The sequence below is a fragment of the Pimephales promelas genome, chromosome 3 (assembly GCF_988280905.1).
Source record: "Pimephales promelas chromosome 3, fPimPro1.hap1.1, whole genome shotgun sequence".
NCBI lineage: Eukaryota > Metazoa > Chordata > Actinopteri > Cypriniformes > Leuciscidae > Pimephales > Pimephales promelas.
The window spans coordinates 42547496-42561023 of NC_142771.1; the positions used below are offsets into that span (position 1 = coordinate 42547496).

General features: G+C 35.6%; 1 protein-coding gene across 2 annotated transcripts in view; it reads right to left on the reverse strand.

Moving 5' to 3' along the window:
- The window catches only part of prkcab (protein kinase C, alpha, b), a 215227-nt gene extending 204096 nt beyond the window's left edge, over nucleotides 1-11131 (reverse strand). The window contains exons 1-2 of one of the 2 annotated variants that reach the window (XM_089128936.1): nucleotides 10895-11131; nucleotides 10149-10180 (exon numbers count right to left, since the gene is read on the reverse strand). In XM_089128936.1, the coding sequence (XP_088985062.1) occupies nucleotides 10149-10180; nucleotides 10895-11058 (196 nt within the window). In that variant the 5' untranslated portion in view covers nucleotides 11059-11131. The remainder of the gene's footprint in view (nucleotides 1-10148; nucleotides 10181-10894) is intronic. The other variant, XM_089128937.1, reaches the window with a different exon arrangement.
- Between the last annotated feature and the right edge of the window lie 2397 nt (nucleotides 11132-13528).

Below are 13528 nucleotides of genomic sequence, written 5' to 3' on the forward strand. Positions count from 1 at the left end.
AGCATTTAAATGAATTACCGAACACAGCGGCCAGAACGCATTAAACACACTTTCTGTAGGGCTGTCAAACGATTAATCGCGATTAATCGTGATTAATCGCATCCAAAATAAAAGTTTGTGTTTACATAATATATGTGGGTGCACTGTGTATAATTATTTTATATATTTAAATACACACACATGCTTGTATATTTAAGAAAAAAATATTATTTATATGTAAAATATTTTTATATAATATAAATTATATATAAATCTATATACATGAAAATATTTCTTAAATATATACAAGCATGCATATAATAATTACACACAGTGCACCCACACATATTATGTAAACACACACTTTTATTTTGGATGCGATTAATCGTGATTAATCGTTTGACAGCCCTAGTTTTCTGTTAAATCAATGTGGTGTAAGCGGCCCCTAAGTTAATAACTAATAATCTTTGCAATGGAAGTGAATCAATCAAAACTAACTTTAGCTGGACAATAACTTTATTATCTCAACAATAACTCTATTATCACTGTAAAGCTGCTTTGAAACAATCTACAGTATATTGGACTTGGTTACTTGACTTTTTAAAAAAAAAAAATAACCATTTACTACAAATGAAACCAAAAGTGGGTTGGAGGGAACGCATGAAAAATAAGAGGGTTTGGTGATGGCAGAGAAAAGGGAAAGTTTCTTAAAATTAGGGTGTTTTCTTGAACGGATAAATTTCCATTTGTAGCTCTCTAACAGAGTTCATTTAAAGCATCATCAATTGTAAATGCTCATATTCATCCGCACAGTCAATCAGAGCCGAAGCACAACCAAAACAATGTTCTTCTGCAAAATACATGCAGTTCTGTTTTTTAACTGCTAGAGGGCCATAAGTTAGTTGACCTTCATTAGGTCATTAGATATTGGTTAGTGTTTTGAAGCAAGATAATGTAACCAACACATTTAAAGTGCAATATTGTAATGTTTTGTCAACAATAAAAAGCATTTTTGATGTATGTAGCGTTTCATTTCATCCCTAGCTTCTGATTTTGTTTGAATATATTTTGTTTGAAAATCTCGAAATCAAAATAGCATAATTCAGAAAAGAAAAAGCATTACTTTTAACAAATGATTTAAGGCAACAATAATGCTATATTTGTTATTTATAATGTATTTTTTATGGTTAACTTGAAATAGGTAAGAGAAGAGGCGAAAATCTAGTTGCAACAGTTTATTAAACAAACAAAGATAATCCAGACAGGAAAGATGATGACAATAATCCAAACAGGGAACAGAAACGCAACTGCATTATAAAACATATGTAAAGACACGGGGGTATTTATACACAGGACAACAAGGAACAGGTGAGAGAAATCAATCGTTATGGAAACCAGCAGGCGTGACCATGGGAATTAAAATTAATCACAGGAAGTGAAAACCAGAACCAACAAGACAACATAATATCAAAAGAGGAGTCATAAAACAGGGGGAACTGTGACGTTAACTTAGACTAGATAATAAATAATTGACTTGTACATGTAAAATGTATTTGTTTCGTGTTGTTAATTCAACTTCACCTGTTTAGTTTAGCTTTCATAGTACAAAACATCCTTGATTCCCAAGCTTTTTTTATAGTTGTCACCATTGTTGAGAGCCATATCCAAAATATCTCTGCCACAACAATGGTGTTATACAAACACAGTTACAACAGCCAAAGAAAAGCTAAAGTAACAAGAACTGGGGCCAAGAGCCCAACTAAAGCAAACACTGATCACCACAATGGTGACTTAAAATTAAAGAACTTCTAAGCCTCATTTAAAAAATGTAAGGAAATTACTTTGAAATAAACATTTTTATTTTAATGCATCCTGAGAGTGTTTATTTGGTCCAGAAACAGTAGAAACTGTCTAAATGAGACCATAAATGATGTTGAAAATATTAGGGCTGTATTCAACCAAAGAAATCCTTAGTCGACCAAAGTCGAGTCCTGCGCAACGATTAGTCGACTAAAAAAAAAAAAAAACGTGATGTTTTGATTAAACATTTTTTAAACAATTGTCATTGAGCATTTATAAAACAACAACGAAAAACATCACAAATAAATAAAACTATAATAATAATACAATTCTTTGAAAATTATGTGATTTTTTAACTGCAAAAAGTGAAGAGATCTGTCCTAGGTCCATAGTAACAGTCACAATCGCGCACCTGACCACACCACACGCTGCAAAAAATTATAACTGCTAGCCACATAATGAAAAATCCCAACAAAACCTCTCGTTTACAGGCTTTATATTATTCATTACTTTCAAAGCTATGGGTTAACTCTCGTCCTGACGATCAAGGCGTTTTAAACAACACTCAAAAACCCAAATAACTTAAAAACAATCCGAGGCTGTAGGACCGCGTATAGGTTTATTTTCGTTTTGTTGCGTTATTTAGGCTATTTTCGAATGTGTCAAGTGTACAAATAAAAACGAAAACATTAAGAAAACACAATCTATTGAGTCAGCATGATATAGCCGTTAAAAGGCTGCTCACGTCTTTTGCGCGCTCAAGTTCGATTTCAAATATAGACGCGCGACTTGCGCGCTCATAATGGAGCAACGCGATCGCCTCCCTCCACAGTCTTGTCTTTGTTTTAAAATGCAGCCAGACAAAAGATTTAGATTTCCTGCACATTTTGTCGACTAAAGCCAAAACAAGCAGCGTTCTAACTGAATGAATACAGCATCCCTTACCGAGCGCGAGCAGCAGCGCAGCCAGACACAGGTGCGGTTCCCGTGTGTGCGCTAAACTGTGGCGCAGTTACAAAAATAGCCTAAATTAAAGCATTTTAAAGTTGGTGACAAAACATATAGGCTAATTATATTTAGAATACAGTAATGTTATAATAACTGCTTATAAAGGAATAAATACCTAGGAGTAAATCATTGAAAAATTCTTTCTATTGGTAAAAAAAAAAAAAAAATGCAACTGGTCGACCAATAAGAATGTCAGTCGACCAAGACGGCATCGACCGATTAGTCGACTAAACGACTAAAGTGGACAGCCCTAGAAAATATGTCCACATTTGAACTAGTACTAGCATTTAAACTTGTACAAAGGTTCGATGAACGTCCATATCAGACGTGCAGAACACGTCCAAAAAAGACGTCATAAAAACGTTCATTCTAGCTCCTCAGTGAACGTCTTTTCAGCGTCCGACTTTTGTGACAAACACGTTAAAAAAGACGTCTTTTGGACATCATTTTGCTTAGTGGGAGGCTATGGGTTTCACACAATTTTCTAGTAAAGTAATCTAATAAGCAGAACCCAGATTTTCTTCAGACAGACATATTACTGTTAAAATAATGATGCTATAATGATAGCTAAGATTTACTCCACAGGAGCTAGTAAAAGAGGAAAGAGGAAGAGAGAGAGAAAACTGATAATCAAATAATGTCTACACAGAAGAGCCCATAGAAAATTACCATTGGCATTTTTTATTTCCAGGGAGTACTGAGGCGAAACGGGGATTCTCATCATATGCTAATGATCTGTAACAGGATCCAGCACACTGCACACTAGGTAGAGCACACTGTAGGTGGAGTGAGGGTGTCTGTTTGTCATCCCTGCTGAAACAAACTGCTTAATCCATCCAAAACTACTTTGGTGGCCTTAGCTGGGCCAGACCTGGTCATGGACTACGCTCAATCTGATTTTTTAGCTCATGTGTGATTCAGATCAGATCACACCACATGGAATCTGATCTTTTTGATTCTGGTTTGGTCCACTTCCATATCAAGATAGTTGCGAAACATAAGCAAAACAGAAAGGCTCGTATCATACATGTTTAAAAACGCCGCTCTAATATTGCCTGCGCATAAATTTGTTGTCTTGAATAAATGTTACAATGTGATGTTGGTTCATCATTGTGGTGATCAGTGTTTGCTTTAGTTTGACTCTTGGCTTTTTATGTGAGTTTGAGGTTTTTGTAACAGTGTTTACTGAAACACATCATTTGTTGAAAAGAAATCCAGAAACAAAGATGATAGTGTGATATAGTTTTCAGTATTATAAAGATTAAGAATAATTCTCTAATCTTATGCCTGACCAAAACTGGCTGTTTGTTATATATTCACCTTAGAGCCCGACCGATAAAGGATTTTGAAGACTGATACCGATATTTTTTTGGGGGGGGGTTTAAAATCCGATATTCCGATATATCGGCCGGTATTTTTAATTTTTTTTTATTAAATATTGTTGGATTTCACACACGTGTAAAAGAAAAGCGAACTTTTCTGCACAAGATACGTTTGATACTTTTTCTCTATGTCTAAATGTTCACTCCTCGCAAGTATAACTTACATTTTACAATGCAGGGACTGTAACTAGAGATATGCTAGTTATAAATACAGTAATCATTACTTTATTTAGGCAGAAAAAGTTCATTGTGGTTTCCAAGCTCATTAATGTTAATGTTAGCGGTCTTCCACTGATGATAGTGGCATTAGCTAGATTTGTGGTTAGCGAGTCTATGATGAGCCATAATTTAGCAATAGATAACATCATACTGCAAATTGTAAAACATACATTTTCAATATAGCAGGCCAAGGAGAGATGATTAAAGCGTGTTTCGTCCGTTTTTATTTTATTTTTTAAATATTCATTTATCGGCCATTTATAACTGCCGATACCGATATTATGGAAAATGCCTAATATCGGCCGGCCGATATATCGGTCTGGCTCTAATTCACCTACAAATGTTTCTTTCCACAGATCAGACATTTAATTGTGGGTGCATAAGTGATGTTGATTCAATGCAGTTAACATGGACATATTAACATTAATTTAACATTGTTTTAACATTTTTAACGAAACATCACACACACACTCTAGAATGTATAAGTTTAAGACAAAGCACAAATGAATGCAACAAAGAGCTCCTTCTTTAGAAAAAAAGTAACTATTAAAATATACAACATATTAAAAAAGTGATGCCAAGCGCAGAACTCCCGTTAACGCAATCACGGCGAGAATAACGATTATTATTATGATTATTACAGTAATCTGCAGGCAGCCCAAAAATATGGCTTCGAGGTGTTCCACGCAAGAACCACCATACAATCAGATAACACCAAAGCCTGTCATTTTGTTCTTTAGAAAAATATTTACAGTCAAACCAACATGTATTCAGACACACACCTTCAACATTTCTTACATTATCACAGTTTCTTCGTTATAGTTTAGAAAATGGTAGTAAATATGAGCAGAACTCAGAGTTATCAGTGGATATTTGACTGGTTTTGTCCTTCTGTTAGACTCTCACAGATGAATTATGATGAATATCTGTCAGCTGTTAAATTTAACTACACAATTAGATAATACCAGTTTAGTTCAACCGATTACCAAGCAATGCTTCATGTTGTTCAGTCTGTGTGTAAAAAGAGGACTTGGAGCCAGAAGGGCGTAAGTGGCTTTTAACAAACTTTACAGGAGAGACAAAACAAAATTTTTAGCACGCTTCAATCACCTGTATTATTAACCTTAAAACATTGCAACCACAGCCATACTTACATGAAATGAGTATTTAAGTTAACATTGTATGCCATATTAACACAAAAACATTTTCAAAAAAACAAAAATTTAAATATATCAGATACGCCTTTTTGTTGCTTTATTCAATACAGTTTGATCTCAGATAGGTATTTTGTCACCATTGGATAGCGCTCATCGAGACCTTTATTTTGATATAAAGAACTCATATTCGCCCAAAATGCCACTTATGCCCCTCTGGCTCCAAGCCAAGAAAACACACTTGATCAGATCAAAGTGTCAATTTTTTGTCCCAAATGTTACTGGAAGAGTTTCTGGGTATTATATATCACAGTTTGCTTTATTTTGCTCTCCTCACTTACATAAATGAACTAGTGTCCCAATATTTTTTTTTTTTTTTAAATGGTGGTGTCTAAATAATTTTTGTTTTGACTGCAAGATGCAATGAACTTCTTGGAATTTATCTGAACTTTTTTCCTCGAGAAGATTTCCATGAATCCGGAATCTCATCATCTCTCTGCAGAAGTTTGAGGAGTAACACGACAGGTCTGGTGTCTCTCATCACGAGCCTCAAAGCTCTCGGTCAGATATCAGAAGCCGTTTCATTGTTACACACCATTACACAAACACGTCCCTAACGCTTCCAAGAACATGCACTGTCTGGCCCGGCCCTCGTGTTCCCTTCCCACTCCACTGCACAAACACACACACAGTCAGCGAAGCCATCTGTGTGTGAGCTCTCCACTAGCCAGCATGTCTCATACTGTCCTCACTTCTCCAGTGAAGAAGTGGATTGCAGACAGAGAGGTGGAAGTAAGAGCCGTCAGGAGCAACACACATATTTACAGAAAAAAATTGTCCAAAATATTTACAAAGCATGGTTTAGCTCCGCAGTACTTGAGCGAGCTCTTAAAGGGATACACCTTTTTTTTTTTTTTGGATATAGGCTCATTTTACAACTCCCCAGAGTTAAACACTTGAGTTTTACCGTTTTCGAATCCATTCAGACGATTTTCTGATATTTAGAAGAATATCAGTCAGAGTTGTAGTACTCGAGACACGGACTCGTCTCGGACTCGGTCTCGAGACCATATTTTAATGGTCTTGGTCTTGTCATGGACTCGTGTCCATTTGGACTCGGAATTGACTCGTACTCGAACATTTTTTTTTTTAGGACTCGGAATTATTCTCGAGTCCACTCGAGTTCAATTCAAAATATTTTTCATGATTATTAATGTATGTTAATAAAATATTTCTTTAAATTGATTGACACGCCCAGTGATTGGTGATTTTCTAGTGCGCAACTGCGCATTACAAATTGTAATAAAATTACTTTTAACACCACCTACTATGTGGCCTTTTTACCCTAAACTGATCATATTTTTTAAACTCTAAGTAAATTCAGTAAAAAAAAAAAAAAAAAGATTTCTCTAAGTAAATAAAAGTAAATTAGGTAATCAACCCTCACTGGTCTCGGTCTCGACTCGGACTCGACCGTCTCTGGTCTCGGACTCGACTCGGACTCGACTCTCTATGGACTCGGTCTTGACTCGGACTCGACTCTCTCTGGTCTCGGTGTCGACTCGGACTCGAGTGAGGTGGTCTCGACTATAACACTGATATCAATAACCAGACAGTTTCTGGTCTCATTGACTTCCATAGTATATTTTTTCTTACTATGGTAGGCAATGAGACCAGAAACTGAAAAAAAAAGTCATGCAAAATTCTGATAAAATATATAAAATGACTAAAAATGTCTGCTAAGCATGCTTACGGTGCATTGACCTGCCGTTCACACGTGCATACTTGTGTAACGTGTCGCTGGTCCAACACAGCAGAGGGCTTTGGAAATATATATTCACTGATGTACACACACACACATCCTCAAAGACTTGACCATCTTCCATGGCTAATGTCCAGCTGACAGGAAGATACACAAATATGATACATGATATACCTTTGCCATCTGTTTGCATGAGTCTGCCAGCTCATCCGCGTATGTTTCTGCTCAATGACTCCCAAGAGCCACGATGTAAACACACACTTTTACTGCAAGTACTGATGCGGTCAATTAACATACAAACATGGAGCGATTTTGGGGTCCTGGGCCCCTGGGAACATATTGTTCAGTATCATTCATCCACATATTTATATATATTTGTACATGTACACTACCAGTCAACAGTTTTGGATCGGGAAGATATTTAATGTTTTTAAAGGGACGGTTGACTGCTTTTTTTCTTTGTGTGATTGTGTTTATGGGGTGCAATATAACATGTATTTGTGGTTTTTCTTTTTTAAAAAGTCATTTTTCATAAATTTCACTTTTATTGTCAGCCGCGCTCTCCTCTGTCATCGACTGGTTGACTTCCTGAGTCTATGGAAACACTCCCTCAGAAACACGTAGTGGGCTCAGATTGGTTAGTTTGGGCTGGTGTGTGGTGATTGGCTAAACTGTCTCTCACGTTGTCCAGATACTTAACGCCCATTACCTTTACGGGCGAAAAAGTGCCTGCGGCGCTCCGGTCCAGGTGTAAATAACGGTGTCGAACTGCAGTATCAGTTTGAGCCAGAATCAGTCAGACCCAGAAAGCGGCGATAAAGAGAGTCAAGCAGAACCTCACCACACACGGCTCTTACTAAACATTTCTGAATAATTTGCCTATATATATATTTTTTTTTTTTACTTTATACACGTTTGTTTTACACAATAGCATTGAACTGAATGGGTACTGTATAGGGCTGGGTAATAAATATCGATTTCTCGATATTAATCGATTCTCATTTTTACGAACTGATATCGATTCTTAAATCTCAAGAATCGATTAGTCATCCTGTTTCATTTGAATGAATGGATCATTGTATCGCGGCTGCGCACATCCAAAAAAAATCGTAATAATCTTAGTCTTTTGTTACTATTGATATGAAACAAAGTCTCAATTTTCAAATTACGTCCATTTTCTTTAGAAATTCAAAAACATTTATAGCGTTTTGGCGCTGTGGCGTGAGATCGCTCTGGCGGAGCTTAAGCAGCAGCGCTGATCTCTCTTTCGGGTTAATAATATCAGTCACAGCGCGAAATAAACATGAATGAGCATCTGAAAGTGAGTACAACTTATCGAAATCCATATCATGTCACATTGATTCGCTCAATCAGCGTTTCAACCGTGGAAAGACGTCAGTTAAACAGCTTGTAATCAATGTCATGTATCGTCATATTTACCTCAGAAAACCCACATCAACTCGTTAGTCAGATAGAGAGGAGCATTTTGCTAAATATATACACCATATTATATGCATTATAATCTTAATGTTCTTCAATATTTAATGCATATTTGAATAAATCTGACAAGTTTTTATGACAGCCACCATTTAAATGTTTATATTTCATATAATCTTCTTATTATAAAAATAAATAAAAGTGTAATTTAAGCGTTTGTATAGCTACAACACAGTTCATTATTACCTTCATATTAGGCTAATGAAGCCTATAGGCTACAACTAGACTCCCATAGTTTACAGCATTAGTTAAGAGATTTGATTCCCTTGAGAAAATTTGCCATTTATTGTAACTGATATCCAAAATAATCAATATTGAATCAAAATCGAATCGAATTGCAAGCTTGTGAATCGAATTGTGAAATTTGTGTCAATACCCAGCCCTACTACTATATATAACGTCATAAAGCGCCTTGCTCTGTTCTGTGCGACTCTCCTGTTCGAACTCGTTAATAAAAATGAAAGAATATTTTCCCGAGTCAACTCGTTCATTGAATGAACCAAATGACACAAAAAAAAGATTTGTTCATTTTGATGAACGAGTTCGAACAGGAGAGTCACGAACGCGCATCACAGAACAGAGCAAGGCGAGCATTTGAGCTTATAAAACTTAAACTTTGTTATTTATTTATTAAATGAGCGATCGTTTCGCTTGATAAGACCCTTATTCATCGTCTGGCATCGTTTAAAGCCCTTTGAACAGTTTGCACTGAAACTGTCTTTTGGACTTTGAACCGTTTGGTTCCCATTGAAGTTCATTATATGGAGAAAAATGCTGGAATGTTTTCATCAAAAACCTTAATTTCTTTTCGACTGAAGAAAGAAAGACATGGACATCTTGGATGACATGGGGGTGAGTAAATTATCAGCAAAAGTTGAACTACTCCTTTAACACTCAGGTCTGGGCTTTGTGAAGGCCGGTCCAGAACTTTAGATGTCACTGAATATTAAGTGTTCATCAAAACCCTTTCTGATTTGGGACCTGCACATTCATCAAACGCCAACTTTGACAGATTTAAAGAGATTTGTTTAGCATCACTGAAGCACCAGAGCTCTGGCAAGACCAGCACTTTCCACATTATCCAAACCATGTGTTCCTCTAGTCTAATCACACAACCTCACCAATAAACCCTGGTGGAGCTCAATACATGAGGAACAGTGACACTAAACCACATCCTCACACACACGCTGGTATTCATATCATTATGAGGACATTTCAGAAACTCGACTATATTTTTAACCATAACCATCACAGAACACATCCAAAGAAAACGTCCCAACAAGGTCAAAAATGACTGGTGTTAGCATGCTTATGGGGCATTTTGGGACACACACACACACACAGTACCTTGGCACTGGAACCCTTGTTTTCCAAATCCCCTGTAGAGTTGAATTTGATAAGAGAAAGACAGAAAAAAAAGTGTTAGTCACAAAGCTGTAACATACTATAACTTGTTTTAAAACAACATGACATTTGTTGTATTGCCCTCCTCATCAAAAGTAGGATTTCTGAGGTGAAATGTGCGAGGTAAACACGGTAACGTGAATGGTTGAATAGTATTAAAGCGGGATTTAGTCATTGAATTGCCTGAAACATCTGTTCAGCAAATCCAGTTTGATGATGATGATGCTTTTCTGAATGCGATAATGGCTCATTATCATTAGTCGAAATGAAACATTACATTTATTTTTAATTAGAACTATTAGAGCAAATGCATGATCATAATCATAACAGACCATTATAACAATTATACAAAACAAATCATATAAAAACGGCAAAATATCTCCTTTTACTTTACAGATTTGTCTCATGCAAACAAAATCTAGTCAATATAACTTGCATATGAATTAAATAAACATAAATAACCATAATTTCCAAGCTCAAACTGGTCATGCAAACACATTGTCGTGCTCTTTTTTTTTTAATTATGCACCTCAAATTTCTATGAAAGGAAAAATAGTTAAGGTGTTGCTTACAATAAAATGCATGCCGAAATAAAAAGTAAGAAATCCTAGACAGCTGTCAACTCACTCATTTAAAAGTCATTAGCGAAAGTTTGCAGTGTGTGTGTGTGAGTCGAGAGAGTGTGTTACCAGATGAAGTCGGTGCAGTGGCTGCAGAATGTGGGTTGCTTGAAGAAGCGCGCGGTGAATTTGTGGTTTTTAACTTCGTGCACGTTCTTCTGTCGCAGAGCTCCTTTGCGCGCGAATCGATTGACGATGGTGGAGTCATTGATCTGTATCAGATGATCAGCCATCGCTATTCCTCAGGTGTGTGTGTGTGTGTCCTCTACTGTACGCGTCTCTCCTGTTACCGCGCGCCTCTCTCTCACTGACGCTGACGTCAACGCTCTCCATCTATTCCTCACGCGACGCGACGCGAGGGTGTGCAGCGTCATCACGCGGAGGAAAACAGGAACAACACACTAGTCTTCAAAAGCCTGTTTGTGGTTGTATAATGGATATTTAGAAACATAGATGTGTGTGTCTCACACGATGACAAACACACTTTTATTTTGGTGTCAGTGGTCAGTTTACTGGGGTTTGAAGCATGAATGAAATGTTTTGTGTAGAGTTGTTCCAGTCGTGACACTTGAGCTTAGACTAGGCTAGAGAATGGTAAGACTGTTTAGATAAACGTGCCGAAGCAACTGAGAAAACTGTAATACATAAAATAGCTACACATTGATTTCAATAATATGTTTCAACAATTTTTTTTTTTTGAATTACAAACTACAGTTTTTTTTTTTATTCGCTTTGGTACTATTTTTCAAGGTGTAACTCGTGCTAATATCACAACAGATCATCAAAAGTGCACTTTTTTCAAACATTTCATCATGTTTTCAATTGTGTTAGTAGCCTACAATTCACAGAATCACAAAGTATCCTTTTCACAACACAAAATAAGTGTTTCATCTACATTATTGTTTCCTTCACAGACAGTAACTGCCTTTCATAAAGCTCTTACTATCAAACTTTTGATTTGATCTCTTTTTGTTCAGTTTAATAGCCTACATTTACTATAATCCAACTGATCTTAATGGTTAATCAATGAATCATTTGGTGCACCTATAGATTTCTATACAAATGAAACTCGAAAAATTAGAATATCGTGCAAAAGTCCATGTATTTCAGTAATTCAAATTAAAAGGTCAAACTATGATTAGACTTTTCAGAGGGCCGACATTTCTTTGTCTATTTTATTGATTTCATGTCATATTCTAATTTTCTGAGATTTTAAACTGTAAGCCATATCATCAAAATTATCACTTTTTGCGCGATATTCAAATTTTTCGAGTTTCACCTGTAGATATTGATTCTATATTTCTGAACTTGTTTGCAATTTCCGATATGGATAACCAAATTGAATGAATTATTGTTCATTACATTCTTATTCTTATTGTTATATTAGATTTATAGATAATAACCACCACTATGTTCAAAGTGTGTGCTGTGCTGAAGGGAGATCGATGGCATCAAATACAGCTTTTTACATGACAATAATTCAAATCCGAGAACTGAGCCAAATAAAAGCAATTGAGCCTTCCTGTAACAAGCGATTTTTGGTTGCTAACCTATTCTTGAGCAAGTTTTCTGAGAATGTATCTTCTTTATGCTCCTTTTGCAATATTGAAGAAGAATCTATTCTTCATTTATTTTATCAATGCCCATTTTCTAAATCTTTCTGGTCAGATGTTACCTTGTTAGTTTTTTACTGTTGCAAGAAATTGGTACAAATTTCTGATTCTATAATTTTTTTATCAGATTTTTGTTCTAATGATATTAATTTTAATTATACTGTATTTCTGCTGTGTCTTCTGGGCAAGTTTCATCTTCACAAAGCCAGAACCATTCATTGTAAGCCGGATTTTAGAATGTTTTCATCTGATTTAAAGTCCCTTTTTTCTTCATTTAAAAATTTGTCAAAACCATTAAACTCTAAGGTTTCTAGAACACATAATATTTTGGAGTCTGTGGTAAAGAACCTTTAATTTGGTTATTTTTTACAAATTGTAATATGTTATTTTGTATAACTTAATGCAATCTATTTTGATGTCTGTAACCCCTCTATTATTGTTTTTGTATTTTTTTTCTCTCTGTTTGCTGTTATTGTATTTTTTCTTTAATTTGCAATAAAAAAAAAAAAAAAAAAAAAGATTTTTGGTTGCTAGGAAACGGAAACGCGTCTCGCGAGAACCGGAATGAAGCCAGAAATAATAAGCTCCTAATATTAAGCTCCTTTCCGTCTTTATTGGGAGTAAAAGTCATCACATTAATAGTAATAAGTGCATTTTACCATGCCGTATAAAACATAAAGGCAACATAGAAACAACAGCTACATAAAGTTCACTCGATGTGAGTGACATTGCCTAGTTTTAAAGATGTATCATGCAGCTAGCTGAGGTTAAAAGCATGTGACTATTGGGTTTAAAAATGTATAGAAAAAAAAATAAAGATTACAACAGCTAGTTTTGATTCTCTTTTTGTTTAGACCATTGTGAAAAGTTAGCGAGTTTGTTTTGATGTTGAGTATTTGCATCTCAACTTACAATGAAAACAAACAAAAAAATCACATAAAACAAAGCTCATTTAGATATAACACAAATAACACAAACAAAACTACACGAAATTAATGAAAAAGCACAACTCTGGTGCGGAAGCGAGACTTTTATTTTGAATTCTGAAAGACGGTTGGGATTTATATGTGACTTCACAGTCTATCAGTTT